Source organism: Heteronotia binoei, chromosome 19 (genome assembly GCF_032191835.1).
Source record: "Heteronotia binoei isolate CCM8104 ecotype False Entrance Well chromosome 19, APGP_CSIRO_Hbin_v1, whole genome shotgun sequence".
In the NCBI taxonomy this organism is placed as follows: Eukaryota; Metazoa; Chordata; class Lepidosauria; order Squamata; family Gekkonidae; genus Heteronotia; species Heteronotia binoei.
In genome coordinates, this window is record NC_083241.1 from 43385357 (window position 1) to 43406996 (window position 21640).

The window sequence follows — 21640 nt, forward strand, 5'->3', positions numbered from 1 at the left end:
CTGCTGGAATGGCCTTGGGTCAGCCAGAGCTCTCTTATCTGGGAGAACCGGGTTTGATTTCCCCCCTCCTCCACTTGCAGCTGCTGGAATGGCCTTGGGTCAGCCAGAGTTCTCTTATCTGGGAGAACCGGGTTTGATTCCCCACTCCTCCACTTGCAGCTGCTGGAATGGCCTTGGGTCAGCCAGAGCTCTCTTATCTGGGAGAACCGGGTTGGATTCCCCACTCCTCCACTTGCACCTGCTGGAATGGCCTTGGGTCAGCCAGAGCTCTCTTATCTGGGAGAACCGGGTTTGATTTCCCCCCTCCTCCATTTGCAGCTGCTGGAATGGCCTTGGGTCGGCCAGAGCTCTCTTACCTGGGAGAAGCGGGTTGGATTCCCCACTCCTTCACTTGCAGCTGCTGGAATGGCCTTGGGTCAGCCAGAGCTCTCTTATCTGGGAGAACCGGGTTTGATTCCCCACTCCTCCACTTGCAGCTGCTGGAATGGCCTTGGGTCAGCCAGAGCTCTCTTATCTGGGAGAACCAGGTTTGATTCTCCACTCCTCCACTTGCAGCTGCTGGAATGGCCTTGGGTCGGCCATAGCTCTCTTACCTGGGAGAACCGGGTTTGATTCCCCACTCCTCCACTTGCAGCTGCTGGAATGGCCTTGGGCCAGCCATAGCTTTCTTATCTGGGAGAACCCCACTCCTCCACTTGCAGCTGCTGGAATGGCCTTGGGTCGGCCATAGCTCTCCTAGGAGTTGTCCTTGAAAGGCCAGCTGCTGTAAGAGCTCTCCCAGCCCTGCCTACCTCACAGGGTTCTGCTGTGTGTGTGGCGGGGGCAGAAGGTAAAGGAGATTGTGACCACTCTGAGATTCAGAGTATAGGATGGGATATAAATCCAAGAAATTCAATATCTTCTCCTGCAGCAGCCATTTTGTAGTTGGCTCCACCTCCTGCAGAAGCCATTTTGTGCTTGGCTCCGCCTCCTGCAGCAGCCATTTCGGAATCATGCCGCCACTCTGTGTCTAAATTCCAAAGGCGTCTGCAGGCTCAAAAGCGTTGGGGTCCCCATTATATTGAGAAGATGAATGGGATGTGGGTTAAAGTTGCCGGATGTGTGTTGTATGATTTCCCGTGTCTTTGTTTCTTCAGAGATTTTGGCCAGCTGGCGGTGGAGCTGCTGGATCAGTCCTATAAGCATGACGAACAGGTGGCCATGAAACTCCTGACCTATGAACTGAAAAACTGGAGCAATTCCACCTGTCTGAAGCTGGCGGTGGCGGCAAAACACAGGGACTTCATCGCGCACACCTGCAGCCAGATGTTGCTGACGGACATGTGGATGGGCAGGCTGCGCATGCGCAAGAACCCAGGCCTTAAGGTTGTCATGAGCCACTGGGAACATTACATAGAAGCTTAGAATCCTAGAGGTGGAAGGGGCCTCCAAGTTCATCTAGTCCAACCCCCTGCACAATGCAGGAAACTCATAAGATCTTCATTGCTGTCAGATGGCCATCTAGCCTCTGTTGAAAAACCTCCAAGGAAGGAGAGCCCACCACCTCCCGAGGAGGAAGCCTGTTCCACTGAGGAACTGCTCTAAACTCACAAACACCTCCCCCTAAATTTACAGGATCCTCATTGCTGTCAGATGGCCATCTAGCCTCTGTTGAAAAACCTCCAAAGAAGGAGAGCCCACCACCTCCTGAAGAGGAAGCCTGTTCCACTGAGGAACCGCTCTAGTTTGGAGAGCCAGTTTGGTGTAGTGGTTAAGTGTGCGGGCTCTTATCTGGGAGAACCTGGTTTGATTCCCCACTCCTCCACTTGCACCTGCTAGCATGGCCTTGGGTCAGCCATAGCTCTGGCAGAGGTTGTCCTTGAAAGGGCAGCTGCTGTGAGAGCCCTCTCCAGCCCTACCCAGCTCACAGGGTGTCTGTTGTGGGGGAGGAAGATAAAGGAGATCGTGAGCCGCTCTGAGACTCTTGGGAGTGGAGGGCGGGATATAAATCCAATATCTTCTTCTTCTTCTTCTCTAACGGTCAGGAAGTTCTTCCTAATGTTGAGCCGGAAACTTTTGATTTAATCTCAACCCACTGGTTCTGGTCCTACCTTCTGAGGCCACAGAAAACAATTCCACCCCATCCTCTCTATGACAGCCCTTCAAGTATTTGAAGATGGTGATCATATCACCTCTCAGCCACCTCCTCTCCAGGCTAAACATCCCCAGCTCCTTCAACCTTTCCTCATAGGACTTGGTCTCCAGACCCCTCACCATCTTCGTCGCCCTCCTTTGGACCCATTCCAGCTTGTCTAGATCCTTCTTAAAATGTTGTGCCCAAAACTGAACATAATACTCCAGGTGAGGTCTTGCCAGAGCAGAGTAAAGCGATACCATCACATCACGTGATCCGGACACTATACTTCTGTTGATACAGCCCAAAATCGCATTTGCCTTTTTAGCCACCGCATCACACTGTTGACTCATGTTGATTGATTGACTGAGAACATTTATTATCCTCTTTTATTCCTTGTGGAGGTCACAATCGCTAACGAACATGGATAAAAACAAATCAAATAAAGTAGACTAAAAACATAAAACTGAAAATTTAAAGTCACTGCTCTGGACCACGACTAAATTTAACCAAACGTTGTCCTAAATAAATCCGTCATCGGCTTCCTCCTGCCTTCTTATCCTGCTGTTCTTTCAACTCAAAGGTTTTGAAGGCCCAGCCCTCTTAAAAGCAATCACCATCGCTATATATTTAGCAACTGCTAAGGTGGCTTTCCAATCCTCATCTGCGAGGAAAAACTAGAGCATTTTTTGAGAGGATGAATTCACATATCCTTTTACAAGTGGGGGGGGGGGGGGACAAATACCTTACTCTCAAATCAGATGAGATTTCACACTCGGATAAAATATGTACTAAGGACTCAAATGAACCAGATCTGCATTAACAAACCTTATCTGGAAACGCTGTCCCTGCATATTGGCCTTCTGGTATGGCCATGAGAAAAGAATTTAGCTGGGTGAACATGCACGCTTTTCTATTAGAGATTGTTGGGTCTTCTAAGTAGCTTGGAGAACTGCCTTCTGAAGATCTAACATGGGGGGGGGGGGAGCTGGTCACACCTCCCTGGGGAGATCGTCCTGTAGTAATCGTGGAGCATGTCTTGCCTCTGAGGTTATGGACGCTTGAGAGGGCAAAGCAGTTGCCCTATGAGGAAACCCAAAAGAGCGGGGGGGGGGGGCTTTTGAAGTTAGAGAACAAATCACAGAAGAGAAGGACCTGGTCAGAGGTTAATAAAGAAGGGAGGCCAGGATATAAAATACCCTTTATGTACATCTGGCAAAGCGTAATCCCCCCCCCCCCCTGCGCCCTGCCTCTAAACACACAACAGCGACTTTCATACATACCCCAGCAAGGGGCTTTCGAGGCAAGGGAGAAGCAGAGGTGGCTGGCCATTGCTTTCCTCTGCAGAGCCTTCCTTGGTGGTCTCCCTTGCAAGCACTGACCCTGCTGAGTTTCCAAGATCTGGCAAGATCGGATTGTGCCACGTTGCCTTCCCTCCCGACAGCAACTTAGATTTTGTTATTACTAAGGCATGAAGACCAATCTCTGAAGACCAACGCGTTTCTTCTTTCTTGTGCAGGTTATCATGGGGATTCTCATCCCGCCCACCATTTTGTTCTTAGAGTTCCGAACCTCTGACGACTACTCCTACCAGACGTCCAAGGAAAACGAAGGCAAAGACAAGGATGATGACAATGCGGTTAGTGGTGTCCCTGGTTCAGAACTGCGCTTTTGAATGTGAATTCCGTGCAGGGGTGGGATTCTAGCAGGAGCTCCTTTGCCTATTAGGCCACACCCCCCTGATGTATCAGTCCTCCAAGAGCTTACAAAAAGAGCCTTGTAAGCTCCTGGAGGATTGGCTACATCAGGGGGTGTGGCCTAATATGCAAAGGAGGTCCTGCTAGAATTCCATCCCTGATTAGGCCACACCCCCTGATGTAGCCAATCCTCCAGGAGCTTACAGAGCTCTTAGTACAGGGCCTAATGTAAGCTTTGGGAGGATTGGCTACATCAGGGGGTGTGGCCTAATATGCAAAGGAGCTCCTGCTAGAATTCCACCCCTGATTAGATATATATGTTCTCCTCTCTGTTGGCCTGCTTTCTTTGGCTCCATTGTTGCATCTGGTTAAACAGGTTTCATAGGCTTTTGAAGAAGCTCAAAAAACCTGTTTGGTCAGCAACAACAGAAATTAATGTAGACACCATGATTATGGCCTTTACATCCTCTTTTCCCGAGCGGTTATCGCCTGCCTTTCAGTCATTTTCTCTCTTTTGTCAATAACTTTGAGCAGCAACTTTATAGATGGATTCCAGAGGTTTAAAAAATTTTTCAGCAGGGTTGGCCAAACTTTCTCAGGAGTGACATGTAGCTCTTTCACACATACAGTGTGGCTCTCAAAGCTTCCCACAGCCCTGATGGTTGGCTTGGAGAAGGCATTTAGAATTAAAAGTTGCTTTCTTTCTACCTCTCCCTCCCCATCTTCTTTCCTTCCTTCCTCTTTGTGGCTCTTAAACATCTGACATTCATGTCTTGTGGCTCTCAAACATCTGATGTTTATTCTATGTGGCTCTTATGTTAAACCAGTTCTGCCACTGGTGATCTCCAGTCATAAAAATAAGCTCTGGTTGTTTTTCAGGATGGGAATGTTGATACCAGTTCCCGAAAAGGTGATGAAGAAGATGGAGATAAAAAACAGAGGAACCTCCCCATTGGGAAAAAGATCTATGAATTCTACAATGCCCCGATCGTCAAGTTCTGGTTTTACACGGTGTGTGGAATTAGAGCTTTTGTGAAAACGTCATTTCCTCTGCCCCTTGTTAGCGTCTTCATAAGGGACGTCAAAAGCCCAGTTCCTTGTTGGGGCTTAGTAACTCTGTCGAGAGCGAAGTAAATTCCAAATGTTCTGCAGGGATCCTCTGGCCTTGGGAATTACCGTATTTTTCGGACCATAAGGAGCTCCGGACCATAGGATGCACCTTCCTCCTGGGGGGCAATCCGCTGCCTCCGCCTCCGATCCCGGCGCTTCCCCTGCGCCTGCCTGCCTGGCTCCAGCTTCTTCCAGCAAGCGCTGGGATCGCTCCACGCTGCCCCCACCGCAAACCCAGTGCTTCGCGAGCGCCGGCTGCGGAGAGGGCAGCGTGCTTCCTCCAGGCCTGTCTGCCTGGCTCCAGCTCTGACGCTTACAGCAAGCGCCAGGATTGCTCCCTCCGATCCCAGCGCTTGCTTTAAGCATCAGAGCTGGAGCCAGGCAGGCAGGCACGGAGGAAGCACCCGCCCCCTCCGCAAACCCTGGCGAAAGAGCTCTGTTTTACAGGGCTGCGGAATTGGAGCAGATCCCGCAGGGCCCAGATAGCTTGCAGATTCTGTGAACTTGGGCAGATCACGAGAAGGAGGGCAGGAAGGGCCGCATCAGGGCTTAGTTCTCGTGGCCCTTCCTCACCCACCCAGGGAAATGCCAATTGCCACTGCAGGGTCAGGATGGAATTCCCCTCCAGGCCAGTTTGACCAGGGATTCTGGAAGTTTTTTTGCTATGTTCTGGGCACGGAACAGGGGTGCATGTGGGGGAGAGGTATTTGTGAAATCTTCTTCGTGGTCTCTGTGCAGTCCCACACATGGGTCTTGCCGCAGGCAACGGATCCATACCTCGGAGCTCCAATAGCTCGTTTATAACGTCTTTTGGCGCGCTTTCCTCCCGCCCTGGGGAGCAGGCAGCGACTGCGCATGCCTGGAGCGGGGGGAGAGCGCCCATTCCACCCAGTTTCTTCCCTTCCGCCGCCCGGACAACACCTACCTCGTTGCGTTCCTCCTCTGGCTCGTCTCTTGGTATCGTACTATCTCTCTTACTTCTCCTTTTCTATTTTCTTCGTCCCTTTAATATATATTAAAAAAAAAAAAAGGTAGATCCCGACTTCTGCGCTTTTGCCTTTTTTTCCTTTCTACCCCCCCCCCCCCAACCCCGTCTCTCCCTTCCCTCCTTCCCCTGTCCGGAACGGATGGAAGGGAAAATCACCTTCAAAAGGTGCAGGCAGTGTGCTGCTAAAATCCCGTCATCCGACGGTCACTCGCTCTGCCTTTTTTGCTTGGGGGAATCCCATAGAACCGATAACTGTCACCACTGCGCTTGCTTCGGTAAGCAGGCGCGTAAGAACAGAGCGGCTCGTCTTCGTAGCTTCCTCATTGAGTCTTCTCTCCGCGGGATGTCTACTTCAGATCCGCCGCCTCCCCCACTTAGAGCGGGAGATTCGGCAGCGTCGGCCCTTCCTACCGCTCCTAGGAAACATAAGTCCGACAAAAAGGCCTCTAAGCACTCTGAGGGGCATAAGGCGCCTAAACAAGCCCGTCAGGGCGAATACTCGGCTCCGAAAACCTCCAGTCCGAGCACCTTGGCGCCTAAGAAGCACGACCCGTCAGCTTCTACCTCCGCGCGCCCTAGTACTTCCGCTTTTGCTACGGCTGCGCAATCGGCCTCGGCGGCTGCGCAATCGCAATCAGTTGCTTCGGCGGCACAAGCGGCTTCTGCGCAGTCGACTCCGATTCTATCTATCGAACTTTCGGCTCCTTCTGACGTCATCTCGGAAATGCCTAGCCTCACTCAAACTTCTCTTGAAGTTATCCCGATTGGCTCTAGATCGCCCTCGGTGCACAGCCTTCCTCCCAGCGATATCCTCGACTCCGAGGCTCCACCTCTCAGACCGGAATCCTTCCTCGACATCACTACGCCAGTGCTGAAGGACGTTACAACTCCGGTACTCAAGGATTCCACAACGCCATTGCTTAAGGACAATACTACCCCACTGCTTGTCGAATCTTCTACTCAGGTCTCTTCGCATCGGCTCCGATCTCGATCTCCGCGGCCCCGCTCTCGCTCGCGGTCTCCGCTTCGCCCAAGGTCTCCGCTCCGGGATCCTCCGCTTCGTCCTAGGTCTCCGATCCGAGATCCTCCGCTCCGTCCCAGGTCTCCGATCCGACATCCTCCCAATTCTCCACATCGGGAGGACTACCATGACTTTCGACGCGACCGCTCTCGGTCCCGGTACGGCGACTACTATCGCGACTATCGACAAGACCGCTCTCCATCCCGGTCTCCGTCACCTCGCCTTTACTCACGTTACCATCGGTACCAGAGTTCGCCTTCGCGCCACAGCTACAGGCATCTCTCTGACTTCGATCCGGACTCCTTTCACAGAGATGTCTATATGCCTCGACTCAGGGACTATTATTCTCCCGGACCCCGCGACTACTATCGTGCACGCGATCAGCGATCTCCTTTGCACCGTCACCTGTCTCCGGATCGCTATGGGGATTACCAACATTACTATTCCCCCCGACGGGAGCCTACTCCCCGCACCCGAGATGATGCGGCAGCCCTTCGGAACCGAGACACTTTCGACTCCCAGACTGCACCCGATCCACACGATGTTCTGCAGCCTCCTGTCCGTCCTCGGGACCGAGTTTCTCCTAGAACCGCATCCGCATCGGTTTCTAAACCGCCTGCTTCGCCTCTCAAACGCCCTCGGGACCCTTCACCTGTCGAGCCCAAGTCACCACAGCATCCACTCTCGACTTCTGACAGAGACACTTCTGATCACTCCGACTCCGAGGAGGCCCCAGCCTCCCCCGCATCGGACCAACCTCCTAGGCTCTCACCATCTGACAGTTCCAAGGCCTACCTTAATCTCATAACAACTATGGCTTCCGCACTAAACATTCCTATGTCCTCTGACTCACCCAAGATCTCGGATGTGGTACATGACCTAGTCCGTTCAGACTTCCCTGACAGCTCTTCGCTTCCTATGCTCCCTGTACACTTGGAGGGCCTCCAAGAAGCCTGGGATAAGCCGGCCTCGATTCCTACGCTTTCCCGACGCCTGGATTCCCTTTACAGGGTTCAAGCAGCTGACTGCAAATTCCTCGCCTCCCACCCGGCGCCCAACTCCATCATTGTTCATTCGGCCACCAAGAACAAACAATCTCGCCACCCTGTTCCTCCTGACCGCGAGGGCCGTAAACTGGACACTCTGGCTAAAAAGATCTATAGCTTCTCCTCGACTAATTCCAAGCTGAACAATTACTTGGCCTATTTTGCTGCCTACACCTTCAACCTGGCGAACCAGATCACCCCGCATATCACATCCATGCCTGACTCCTCTCAGAAAGCGGTCTCGGCTCTCGTCTCTGAGCTTTCCCGTGTCTCCAAACAACAGATCAACTCCATTCGCCATGCGGTCTCCTGTTCCTCCCGAGTGTTTGCGACATCTGTAGCCTTACGTCGCCATGCCTGGCTCCGCTCTACCAACCTTCAACCAGATATCAAGCAGCGTATAGAGGACCTTCCTTTCGATGGCCTGGGTCTATTCCATGCGTCCACGGACGAGGTCCTAGCTTCGGTCGATGACGGCCGTAAGAGAGCCAAACGCCTCGGCGTCACACAACCTACCTCCCTGCCCTCTAACAGGCAGAGACCCTGGAAGCCATCCTTTCAGCGTCGTCAACGATCGCCTAAATCTCAGGAGTTCTGGAAAAGGAAACCCCTGCCTAAACAGCCCTTTCATCAGAGGCCACGGACTCAGCCCTCTAAGAAGCAGTCCCAGACAGGCAAACAGTCTCTTTGACTCTCCCAAGGGGCAGACCAGACTATTCCCCTTTTACCCTCGTTGGAGTTCCATCACCACCGACTCTTGGGTCCTTACCATCGTGCGTTTAGGTTACGCAATAGAGTTCGTTTCGCCACCACACCACCACCACTTCATAGCCACCCCTCCATCTGCACTCCTCCAGCAGGAAATCCTGGACTTGCTCCAGAAGAATGCCATAGAACCCGTTCCTCCTCAACACCGAGGGACGGGATTCTACTCAAGATACTTCCTGGTCCCCAAACGGGATGGAGGGAAGCGCCCTATCCTCGATCTTCGGAAGCTGAACAAATTCATAGAATACAGGAAGTTCAGAATGATCTCCCTACAGGGCATCCTGCCTCTTATCCCCAGGGATTCCTGGATGGCTTCCCTAGATCTTCAGGACGCTTACTTCCATGTGACAATTCGACCTCAGCACCGGAAGTACCTGCGATTCGCTGTGGGGAGAGACCACTTCCAGTACGTCTCCCTGCCCTTCGGCCTCTCCACTGCGCCAAGGGTATTCACCAAGTGCATGGCGGTGGTGGCAGCGGCTCTCAGACTTCGAAACATCACAGTTTTCCCGTATATCGACGACTGGCTCCTCATAGCACCAAGCCAGCGTCGGTTGCAGGCCAACATCAGCACAACACTCTCTCTTCTCGATTCCTTAGGGCTTCGGGTGAATGCATCCAAATCCCATCTCGAGCCCACCCAAGACATCAAGTTTATAGGGGCTCTCCTCCGCACTTCTCTCCACCGTGCCTTCCTCCCAGGGGATCGAGCACTTACTATCATCACCTTAGCCAAGTCGATTCAGCATCAGCCTTACCAGTCGGCATTCATCATACAACGCTTGCTGGGCCTCATGGCTGCCACGACTTCCGTCATCCACTTTGCCAAGCTACGGATGCGACAACTACAGCTTTGGTTTGTAAGAGCTTACCATCCTCAGTTGCAACCGCAGAATGTCCTACTTATGGTCCCCCAGAGAGTACTTTCATCCCTAACGTGGTGGACGATACCCAGCAACCTCCTCGTGGGCATGCCATTTTTACCGGCACCCCCAGTGGCTGTTGTGACAACGGACGCCTCAAAGTGGGGATGGGGAGCCCACTTAGAGGACAAAACCATCAGAGGCCTTTGGACCCCTTCCGAGAGGGCCATGCACATAAACTGCTTAGAACTGATTGCCGTGCACAGGGCCCTCTTATCCTTTCTCCCACTGATCAACGGGAGCCATGTCCAAATTTCAACGGACAACATGGCAACGGTGTACTATATCAACAAGCAGGGAAGAACCAGGTCGCTCAGGCTCTGCCGTATAGCCGTCTCACTCTGGGAATGGTGCCTGGAGCACAACATTTACCTGACCGCGATTCACCTCCCAGGTGTCGACAATGTTCTGGCCGACTCGCTGAGCAGGTTTCGTCTGGACGACCACGAATGGTCCCTCAATCCGACCTACCTTCGACCCATTTTCAGGTGCTTCGGAACACCCAAGGTGGATGTTTTTGCTTCCAAGGACAATGCCAAGTGTCCACGCTACTTTTCCAGGAGGCGGAACGACGCCTTCCTACACAGATGGACAGGTCCTCTCCACTATATCTTCCCACCAACCCCTCTACTAACTCGGGTGTTGATGAAGATAACACGAGACGGCACGGACTGCATCCTGGTAGCCCCCTGGTGGCCACGGCAACCAGGGTTCACGAGACTTCTCCAGTTATCTCATCACACTTACCGTCGTCTCCCGTTCGCGATCGACCTCCTCTCCCAAGCCAACGGTCAGATATTGCACCACAACCCTCAGGTTCTGGCCCTTACGGCATGGAGAATTCGACCTCCCACCTCTCCGCAGAGGTAGCCCACGTTATTCTTAATGCCAGGAAGCCCTCCACAAGGCTTTCGTACCGAAGGAAGTGGAAACGCTTCTCCTCGTTCGCGGCTACTAACCATCTACTTCCTGAATCGGTACCTCTCAATATGATCCTGGACTATTTGCTTTCACTGAAGAAATCAGGACTCTGTTACTCATCCCTCAAGGTTCATCTGTCCGCCATCTCCGCGTTCCACAATCCGGTAGACGGCAAGACAGTTTTTTCTCATCCCTTGTCCAAGTCCTTTCTCAAGGGCATGTTGCACCTCAATCCCCCTGTTAAACCTCTTGTTCCAACTTGGAGTTTATCCCTAGTTCTTTCCTCGCTTATGAAGGCACCATTCGAACCCATGGCCACCATAGACCTCAACCTTCTTTCCTGGAAGACAGCGTTGCTCGTTGCCCTCACCTCTGGTAAGCGGGCAAGTGACCTATGCGCTTTCCGCCACGATCCTCCTTACACCATTTTCCACAAGGAAAAGGTTGTCCTGAGACCGGACCCTGCGTTCCTTCCTAAAGTTGTCTCCCAGTTCCACTTGTCGACTGCAACCTCTCTGCCGACCTTTTTTCCCAACCCAACTGACCAGGGACAATGGGCCTTGCATTCTTTGGACGCAAGAAGAGCATTATCCTTCTACCTCCATCGTACACGGCCTTTCCGTAAGGACCCTAATTTATTTGTGGCATACGGAAACCCTTGCAGGGGACACAAGATCTCTACCCAGAGACTTTCAAAATGGGTAGTGAGTGCTATTAGGCTGTGCTACGAACTGGCTAAGCAGCCTCTGCCCGAAGGCCTTAAGGCGCACTCCACTAGAGCGGTCTCGACGTCTTCGGCCTTCTTGCACGGCGTCTCCATGGAGGACATCTGTGCAGCCGCATCCTGGTCCTCTCCCTCCACGTTCGTCTCCCATTACGCGTTGGACGTTCGTGCGAGACGTGACGCCTCCTTCGGACAAGCGGTCCTCAGATCCATCTTTCACTGAAATGGAGGTGAGTGCATCCGCTTATACTCCTATACCACACAGTCTTTGGTATGGGTCAGGTGACTAACTTTTTCTTTTCCAGCACCCTCCTCCAGGACTCTTAGCTGGCTAGTCACCCATGTGTGGGACTGCACAGAGACCACGAAGAAGATAAACAGGTTGCTTACCTGTAACTGATGATCTTCGAGTGGTCATCTGTGCAGTCACACACGCCCACCCAGCCTTCCCCGCTGCTGGCCTCTGGTACTTCTTGCTTTAACCTTTCTAGTCTTGCCAGTGGCGGCTGGAAGAAACTGAGTGGAATGGGCGCTCTCCCCCCGCTCCAGGCATGCGCAGTCGCTGCCTGCTCCCCAGGGCGGGAGGAAAGCGCGCCAAAAGACGTTATAAACGAGCTATTGGAGCTCCGAGGTATGGATCCGTTGCCTGCGGCAAGACCCATGTGTGTGACTGCACAGATGACCACTCGAAGATCATCAGTTACAGGTAAGCAACCTGTTTTTCCCTGCATTGTGCAGGGGGTTGGACTAGATGACTCTGGAAGTCCCTTCCCAAATCCATGGTTCGGTGAACACATGAAGCTGCGATATACAGAATCGGACCCTCAATCCATCATGGTCGGTATTGTATGCTCAGACTGGCAGCCGCTCTCCAGGGTCTCAGGCAGAAGCCTTTCACTTCGTCCACTGCCTGGCCCTTTCAACTGGAGTAGCCGGGGGTTGGATCTGGGAGCCTCTGCAGGCCACCTGAGGCTGTACCACAGCCACAGCCCCTCCTCAGTACCCCTCCCCTCCAATTCCTGTTCCTTTGAATTTTGGAAACACCACAGAGACCCGTGAGAGAAGACAAGAAGCAGCTTTTGGTTCCCAGAGAGAAGGGTAGTAGGACTGCAAGGTGGCCATCGAAACCCAGAAGATGCACAAATATATCAGTTGCAAGAGCGCAGTCCTTTGAAAAACCACAGCAGGTTCCTTTTCTTCTTCTTCCCCAGATTTCCTACCTGGGCTACTTAATGCTGTTCAACTACATCATCTTGGTACGGATGGAACGCTGGCCCTCGGTCCAGGAATGGGTGGTCATCTCTTATATCGTGACCCTGGCCCTGGAGAAAGTAAGAGAGGTAATAAGAACATTTCCACTTCTGGGCCTTTTAAATGTCTGCACCGTAACTCTCGGTTGGTATCCCAAACATCCAGAGACTAGGGTAGTTTCTTACCAGATTATTATGTAACTGAAGATTTCGTTTTGCACGTGCCGTTACCGTGAGAAGCTACCCACAAACGTTCAGCGACCACACGGCATATGATAAAACAACACTTGGCTTCAGTTTATGTATATTTGCTTCTGGATTTGTGTGTGTGTGTTTCTACCATAGTATTATTGACCGCGGAGGAAGGCCCTAGAGGCCGAAACGTGTATGGGCCTATTGGTCATTTGATGTATTCATCAACTGTGAATGTGAAATCATCAACTCTGTGTATAAAATGACTAAGGAGAGCCAGTTTGTTGTAGCGGTTAAGAGCGGTGGACTCTAATCTGGAGAACCGGGTTTCATTCCCCATTCCTTCACACGCAGCTGCTGGTGTGACCGTGGGTCAGTCACAAGTTCTCTTAAGAGCCATTCGCTCAAGAGCAGTTTCTGTCAGAGCTCTCTCAGCCCCACCTACTTCACAGGGTGTCTGTTGTGGGGAGATGAAGGGAAGGAGATTGGAAGCTGCTCTGAGACTTCTTTAGCTAGCGAAGGGCGGGGTGTAAATTGAATCTCCTCCTCCTTCTTCTTCCAATGCCTGGAAATGAGCTCAAAGCGAGTGATGAACTGTGCATACACCCAAAAGTCTATACCTTGAATGAAACTTGGTTGGGCTTAAAGGTGCCACTGTGGACTGTTCTAGCCAAGTGTGTGCAGATTATTGATTTCATAAAATCTTTGTAGCCTGCCTTTCCTTGTGGCTCAGGACAGTGTACAATCATAACGAAAATTGATGCAGGCTCATCTTTCTGCAGTACAGCTGCATTCTAGAAGCCCTGAAGTCCCCCAACTCTCTCTCTCTCTTTCTCCCCCTGTCTTTCTTTTTAAACTCTTCCTAACTGACGGTGCCTCTTTCCTCCTCTTTGCATTCCACCTTCAACCTCCACCACTGTTTTCTTTTCAGATTTTGATGTCCGAACCGGGCAAACTGAGCCAGAAGATTAAAGTGTGGCTTCAGGAATACTGGAACATCACTGACTTGGTGGCCATCTCCACGTTCCTGATTGGGGCGATGCTCCGTTTGCAAAACCAGCCGTACATGGGCTACGGGAGGGTCATCTACTGCGTGGATATAATCTTCTGGTACATCCGAGTGTTGGACATCTTCGGCGTGAACAAGTACTTGGGACCCTACGTCATGATGATCGGGAAGATGGTAGGTATCCGTGTATTTGGAAGCCTTGAGAAGTCAGGTGTGTGGTCAGAGGAGGGTGGGTAGGAAGGAGATGCCAGTGAAATGCCAGAGGAACTCTGTAGAATTTTGCCAAGCAAGAAGGTCTGGGAAACCAGGCGGAGTAGCTAGAGACTTGCTGGAAGATTCAAGGCCAGCCTGAAGAAAATGGCTCCCATCACATTAATGCGTCCCAGATTAATTTGGGAGGACTACGTCTTAGCAAACTACTTAGAATCATAGAGTTGGGAGGAACCTCCAGGGTCATCTAGTCCAACCCCCTGCACAATGCAGGAAACTCACAAACACCTCCCCCTAAGTTCACAGGATCCTCATTGCTGTCAGGTGGCCATCTAGCCTCTGCTTAAAAACCTCCAAGGAAGGAGAGCCCACCACCTCCTGAGTTGGAAGGGACCTCCAGGGTCATCTAGTCCAACCCCCTGCCCAATGCAGGAAACTCACAAACACCTCCCTCTAAGTTCACAGGATCCTCATTGCTGTCAGGTGGCCATCTAGCCTCTGCTTAAAAACCTCCAAGGAAGGAGAGCCCACCACCTCCCAAGGGAGCCTGTTCCACTGAGGAATCGCTCTAACGGTCAGGAAGTTCTTCCTAAGGTTGAGCCGGAAACCCTTTTGATTTAATTGCAACCCATTGGTTCTGGTCCTACCTTCCGGGGCCACAGAAAACAATTCCACACCATCCTCTTATATTACAGTCCTTCAACTACTTGAAGATGGTGATCATGTCACCTCTCAGCTGCCTCCTCTCCAGGCTAAACATGCCCAGCTCCATCAACCTTTCTTCATACTTCAACCATTCTTCATACTTATTTAGTTACTTACAACATTTACATGCCACGTTTCTGCCCACTTATTGCCACCAAGGAAGTTAATAGTTAAAACACTACAAAAAAATTCATTAAAAAATTGAAACCGACACTGAAATAATTTAAATTAAATTACTTAAAACATTTCTTTGCCGCCATTCTAACCTTACTGGAATTCAAGGCGGCTTACAGCATAAATGCAATTAAACACAATCAAGTATATAAAACCACCAATGTGAAATCAATTTAAAACTGCCGGAAGGTAGAAGAAATGAAATTCATTAAATGCCATCCTGAATAAAATTGTCTTCCGCTGTCACCTAAAGGTTGAGAGTGGGGCTGGGCTCTTTTTCTAGCAGGAGCTCCTTTGCATATTAGGCCACACCCCCTGATGTAGCCAATCCTCCTGGAGCTTCCAGTAGGCCCTGTAAGAGGAGCCCAGTATGAAGAGCCTCTAAGCTCTTGAAGGATTGGCTGCATCAAGGGGGCGTGGCCTAATATGCAGAGGAGCTCCTGCTACAAAAAGAGCTGGGGGAGCAAAGTATGAGTTTTTGAGAGTCAAAACTCCCTTCAGGAACCAATGAAATGTTCGGGGTATGAATCTTCTGTCAGGAACAAATGAAAATTTCACAGTATGATCTTTTGACTCTTGCAAGATCATACTCTGCAAATGTCATTGGTCCGAAGGGAGCTTTGAGTCTCCAAAGCGCGTAACCTCGAAAATGTCATTGGTCTCTAAGGTACTCCAGGATTCAAATCTAGCTGTTTCCTCCACAGTTTTTCAGCCCAGCTTTGAGCCTTGAAAGCACATACCACCACCACCCCCAAAAAAATCTCATTGGTCTCTAAGAGCCAGTTTGGTGTAGTGGTGAAGTGTGCAGGCTCTTATCTGGGAGAACCGGGTTTGATTCCCCACTCCTCCCCTTGCAGCTGCTGGAATGGCCTTGGGTCAGCCATAGCTATAGCAGGAGTTGAGGGCAGCGGCTGTGAGATCCCTCTCAGCCCCACCCACCTCACAGGGTGTGTGTTGTAGGGGAGGAAGGGAAAGGAGATTGTAGGCTGCTCTGAGACTCTGTCTTTGAAAGGGCAGTTTCTGTCAGAGCGCTCTCAGCCCCACCTACCTCACAGGGTGTGTGTTGTAGGGGAGGAAGGGAAAGGAGATTGTAGGCTGCTCTGAGACTCTGTCCTTGAAAGGGCAGCTTCTGTCAGAGCGCTCTCAGCCCCACCCACCTCACAGGGGGTCTGTTGCGGGGGAGGAAGGGAAAGGAGATTGTAGGCTGCTCTGAGACTCTGTCCTTGAAAGGGCAGCTGCTGTGATAGCCCTCTCAGCGCCACCCACCTCACAGGGTGTCTGTTGTGGGGGGAGAAGATAAAGGAGATTGTAGGCTGTTCTGAGTGTGATTCAGAGAGAAGGGCGGGGTAGAAATCTGCATTCTTTTCCTTCTTCTTCTTCTAAGGCGCTTTGGGACTTGAATCGGTTTCCTCCATCGTTATTTTCAGCCCAGCGTTGAGTCTTGAAAGCACATAACCCCCCCCCCCCAATCCTATTGGATTCAGAGGTGCAATGGGACTCAAATCCAGCTGTTTCCTCCATAACGTTTTCCAGCCCATGCGCCAAACGTGCGCATGTGCTCTCGATAATACAGGAGTCGGATCTGGCTCTTTCCCCGCACAGATGATCGACATGCTGTACTTTGTGGTGATCATGTTGGTGGTGCTGATGAGTTTCGGGGTGGCCCGCCAAGCCATCCTGCACCCGGACGAGGAGCCCTCCTGGCGGCTGGCCCGCAACATCTTCTACATGCCCTACTGGATGATCTACGGGGAGGTGTTTGCAGACCAGATAGACCGTAAGAGCAGAGTTCATAGTAAGAGTTCTGTTTCCTGTTTCCGAGGCAGATGATCCGATCCAAATTAATCGACCCTTCCTGTTTTAATTTGGACCCTCTCTCGTGCATGACTTTTCCTCGCTGTAGACGAGGCTGTGCTTGTGACAGATAGGATCGTCTCTTCATAGGGTTGCCAACTTCAAGTTTGGGAAACTCCTGGAGATTTTGGGGTGGAGCCTAGGGAGGGTGGGGGTTGGGGAGGGGAGGGGCCTCAGTGGTGTATATTGCCTAGAGGCCACCTTCCTAAGCAGCCATTTTCTCCAGGGAATCTGCTCTCTGTAGTCTAGAGACCAGTTGTAATTCTGGGAGATCTCCAGAGCTCACCTGGAAGTTGGCAGCCCTCTCTCTCCCTCACCATGATGTCATACTCTTCCCTTGCAGTGCCGCAGTTAATAGATATGTGGCGCAGAGTGTTAAAGCTGCAGTACTGCAGTCCTAAGCTCTGCTCACGACCTGAGTTCGATCCCCGGCGGAAGCTGGGTTTTCAGGTAGCCGGCTCGAGGTTGACTCAGCCTTCCATCCTTCCGAGGTCGGTAAAATGAGTACCCAGCTTGCTGGGGGGAAAGCGTAGATGACTGGGGAAGGCAATGGCAAACCACCCCGTAAAAAGTCTGCTGTGAAAACGTTGTGAAAGCAACGTTACCCCAGAGTCAGAAACGACTGGTGCTTGCACAGGGGACCTTTCCTTTCCCAAAATATATTCATTTTTTAAAAAAAATAACTTCTCTCTCCCCTGCTATCTCTTCCAAGCACCAAGAATACAAAGCATCACTGCCCCAAACAGAGAGCTCCCAACAATACGCTGTAGTAGGCCCTGCTAGAAGAGCCCTGTAAGCTCTTGGAGGATTGATTACATCAGGGGTGTGTGGCCTAATATGCAAAAGAGTTCCTGCTACAAAAAAAAAGCCCTGGGTGTAGAGATTAGAGTATTGGACAAGGATGTGAGAGACCCAGGTTCGAATCCCCACTCTGCCAAGGGAACTCGCCGGGTGACCTTGGGCCAGTCGCACACTCTCCGCCTAACCTACCTCATAGGGTTGTTTTGAGGATAAAACGGAGAGAAGAAATACTTAATCCACCTTGAGTCTCAACTGAGGAGGAAGGTAGGGTATAAATGAAGTAAATAAATCAAATCCGCACCCTCTGTTCCCTGGCATTTCTGTGTTTCCTGGTCTGCCCACGCTGCCCGTCTCGTGATTTCATCGTGGTGTTTTGTGCTTGAGACGGCTGCCGTCGTCCTTGTTTCCCCGCGACAGCTCCCACGTTGACGCCGATCATCTGCCACCTACCTGTCATGATTCATTTTTGATTCCCACACGTTCGCTGCCGTCCATAATGTTTCAGAAAAGACAAAGCGGAACGGAAACGGCAGGGCCCGTCGTCGAGCCCGTTGTCTACAACCTTCTGCCTTCTCCTGTTATTGTGTTTGCTCTTATCTTTCTCCGGCAGCAGAAGAGCTCCAATATTGTGCGTTCTTTCCTTTCCTATTATTCTTTTGTGCTTTCCTTGTTTTTCTATATAACTCTTCTCTCTCTCTCTCTTTTTTTTTAAATTATTCTTTGCTTTCGGAACGCCACGTAGTCTATGCCATGGAAATTAATCGTAAGTCTTTGTCGGGCACTGACAAATTAATTAAATGTTTTGATTCATGCATTCTCACCCCCCCACCACCACCCCAACACTGAATACATTGTTCCTCTTTAATTAGAATTCCACTCAGCTGCTCTGTGCAATTATATACACGGCTGGAGCCCAGCTTCTCTTGACCAGAATTCCAATTCCCCTGTCTTAAAGAAAGAATCTCTTCCTTTCCAGGCACTTTGCATCTATTTATTTATTATTTATTTTATTCATTACTTTAAATTTCTATCCCGCCCTCTCCGCAAGCGGACTCTGGGTGTCTAACAACATTCATTTTTACAGATTAAAACCAATAAAAATCACAATTTAAAATTATTTAAAGCATTTCATTTCATTATTTAAAACATTTGTTATTTCATTATTTAAAACATTTGTTATTTCATTACATGGTGCTGTATCTCTGCACTATAATATAATATAAGCGGTGATCATATAGTGCTCTATAATGATGTCAGGTGGCAGCTCTCTCCCGGTTAGATCTCAAAGGCCTGTCGAAACAGTTCGGTCTTACAGGCCCTGCGGAAAGTAGAGAGATCCCGCAGGGCCCTTATGGCGCCTGGGAGAGCATTCCACAAATCTGGTGCTGCCACCAAAAAGGCCCTAGCTCGCATCAGCCGCAACCTAGCCTCCTTTGGTCCAGGGATGGACAATAGATTTTTTGTCCCTGAATGCAGTGCTCTCCGGGGAACATGTGGGGAAAGGCGGTCCCGCAGATAGACAGGCCCTTGACCATAAAGGGCTTTAAAGGTCAGTACCAACACCTTGAAACGGACTCGGAACACAATATGTTCTAGAGATTACAGCTTGATCTTTTCCCTGGCGTGCTAGATTTCTGCATGTAGACATCTGCTGGGGGGGAAGGAGAGTCTTCCTACAAACTGAAGTGGTCCTTTCCAGGGACGATTTGGTGATGCGAGAGGCCTCTGTTGGATGGCACATCCAGGCAAGCCTCTGCCCTCTTCATAGGGTTGCCAGGTCCAACACAAGAAATATCTGGGGACTTTGGGGGTGGAGCCAGGAGCAAGGATGTGACAAGCATAATTGAACTCTAAGGGAGTTCTGACCATCACATATAAAGGGACTGCACGCCTTCCCTCCATTTGGAAATAATGAAGGAGAGGGGCACCTTTTGGGGGGGGGGGTCATGGAATTGGATCCTCTGGTCCAATCTTTTTGAAATTTGGAGGGGGGGGTTGAGGAGAGGCACCAGATGCTATGCTGCACATTTGGTGCCTCAACTAAACAAAACAGCCCCCCTGAGTCCCAGATTACTTAGTTAGTTAGTTCCATTTATATCCCGCCCTCCCCACCAAAGCAGGCTCAGGGCGGCTTGCATGCTCACGCGTATGCATGGGTATAAACGTATAATAGGACATAAAAACCATAAAACAATTTAAAAACATAGAAAATTAACACTTCGATGCTATGATCTTACATTCAGATTTATGTTCTCCGTAGGCGAGTCTTAAATGGTCCTTTCCACTGCTGCTATAGAGCAGCTTGCAAGAGGCGGTCCAGATGTTTCCTGAGAACTGACGTGGCCAGCAGTCTAGTTTGTGAATGCCTGGTGGAAGAGTGCCATCTTACAGGCCCTGCGAACTGTACGAACTCTCGCAGGGCCCTAACTTCTGATGGCAACTCATTCCACCAGCGTGGGGCCACTACAGAGAAGGCCCCGGTTCTAGTTATGAGCCTGGCCTCCTCAGGGCCAGGGATTGAGAGGAGGTTTTGTGACCCAGACCGAAGTACTCTCCGGGGAACATATAGATAACCATGAATCAATTCTCCATTATACCCTATGGGAATCAGTCTCCGTAGGGTATAATGGAGTGCCCAGCAGACATTTCCTTCTTCCCCTGCTTTCTGATGACCCTGAAGGGGGAGAGAGGGCCTCCAAACTGGGGGATCCCCTGCCCGCACCTGGAGATTGGCATCCCTACTTCTTCAGCTGCATAATCAGCTCTCTCCTCCTTCCCCTGTAACTTGGCATTATATCAGCATGGCCCAGTAAATTATAGGATTACAGCCCTATGTGCAGTTGTGGCAGATTTATCTGCATGCAACATCTTTCCGAGTATGCTCAGGGGCCAGACTTCCTGATGTCCGAGGGGCTCACAAGAACTTCTGTGGTCCACAAATCCCCCCCGTTCTATGGGACGCCTTTACTAGAACTCTACATTGCAGATTAGTGACGTTCCATCTCTTTCACCCTCAGCTCCTTGTGGGGAGAACTTGTATGATGAGGATGGAAAGCGCCTCCCCCCCTGCATCCCTGGTGCCTGGCTGACTCCAGCCATTATGGCTTGCTACCTCTTGGTCGCCAACATCCTCCTGGTCAACCTGCTGATCGCCGTCTTCAAGTAAGTGCTCTGCTGGCCTTTCCCTGCTGGGAAGAGAAGCACTTCCCTTGCCTTTCTCCGAGGGCCTCAGAGTAAATTACCTCAGTCTTGCAACTGACACCCCAATCCCACGCTGAGGGGGCACCGACATATATATCCCTGCAAACTTGGTGTGGATTCATTCATTTCATTTCAGAAGTTCACAGCAGAAGAGCTAGATCTGAGTCCAGGAGCAGTTTAGAGACCAAGAACATTTGGGAAGTATGAGCTTTTGAGAGGCAGAGCTCCCTTTGTCGGATATGAATAGGAATGGAAATCCCAGTCAGAAGGTGGGATATAAGGACTCGGATTTCCATTCCTACTCGTATCTGATTAAGGGATATAAGGATGCAGGAATTTCCATTCCTACTCGTATCTGATTAAGGGATATAAGGATGCAGGAATTTCCATTCCTACTCGTATCTGATTAAGGGATATAAGGATGCAGGAATTTCCATTCCTATTCGTATCTGATTAAGGGATATAAGGATGCAGGAATTTCCATTCTTACTCGTATCTGATTAAGGGATATAAGGATGCAGGAATTTCCATTCCTACTCGTATCTGATTAAGGGATATAAGGACTCGGATTTCCATTCCTACTCGTATCTGATTAAGGGATATAAGATGCAGGGATCGCCATTCCTACTCGTATCTGATGAAGGGATATAAGGACCCAGGGATCTCCATTCCTACTCTTATCTGATGAAGGGATATAAGGACTCAGGGATCTCCATTCCTACTCTTATCTGATGAAGGGATATAAGGACTCAGGGATCTTCATTCCTACTCGTATCTGATGATGAGATATAAGGATGCAGGGATCTCCATTCCTACTCGTATCTGATGAAGGGATATAAGGACTCAGAGGTCTCCATTCCTACTCTTATCTGATGAAGGGATATAAGGACTCAGGGATCTCCATTCCTACTCTTATCTGATCATGAGATATAA

At 50.5% G+C, this 21640-nt stretch overlaps 1 protein-coding gene across 1 annotated transcript in view; it reads left to right on the top strand.

Annotated features, from left to right (window-relative positions):
* The window catches only part of TRPM1 (transient receptor potential cation channel subfamily M member 1), a 102036-nt gene that overhangs the window by 69062 nt on the left and 11334 nt on the right, over positions 1-21640 (top strand). The window contains 8 exon segments of the mRNA XM_060260094.1: positions 1137-1365; positions 3633-3752; positions 4690-4821; positions 12523-12651; positions 13685-13936; positions 16454-16628; positions 18249-18269; positions 20524-20668. Coding sequence (XP_060116077.1) covers positions 1137-1365; positions 3633-3752; positions 4690-4821; positions 12523-12651; positions 13685-13936; positions 16454-16628; positions 18249-18269; positions 20524-20668 — 1203 coding nt within the window.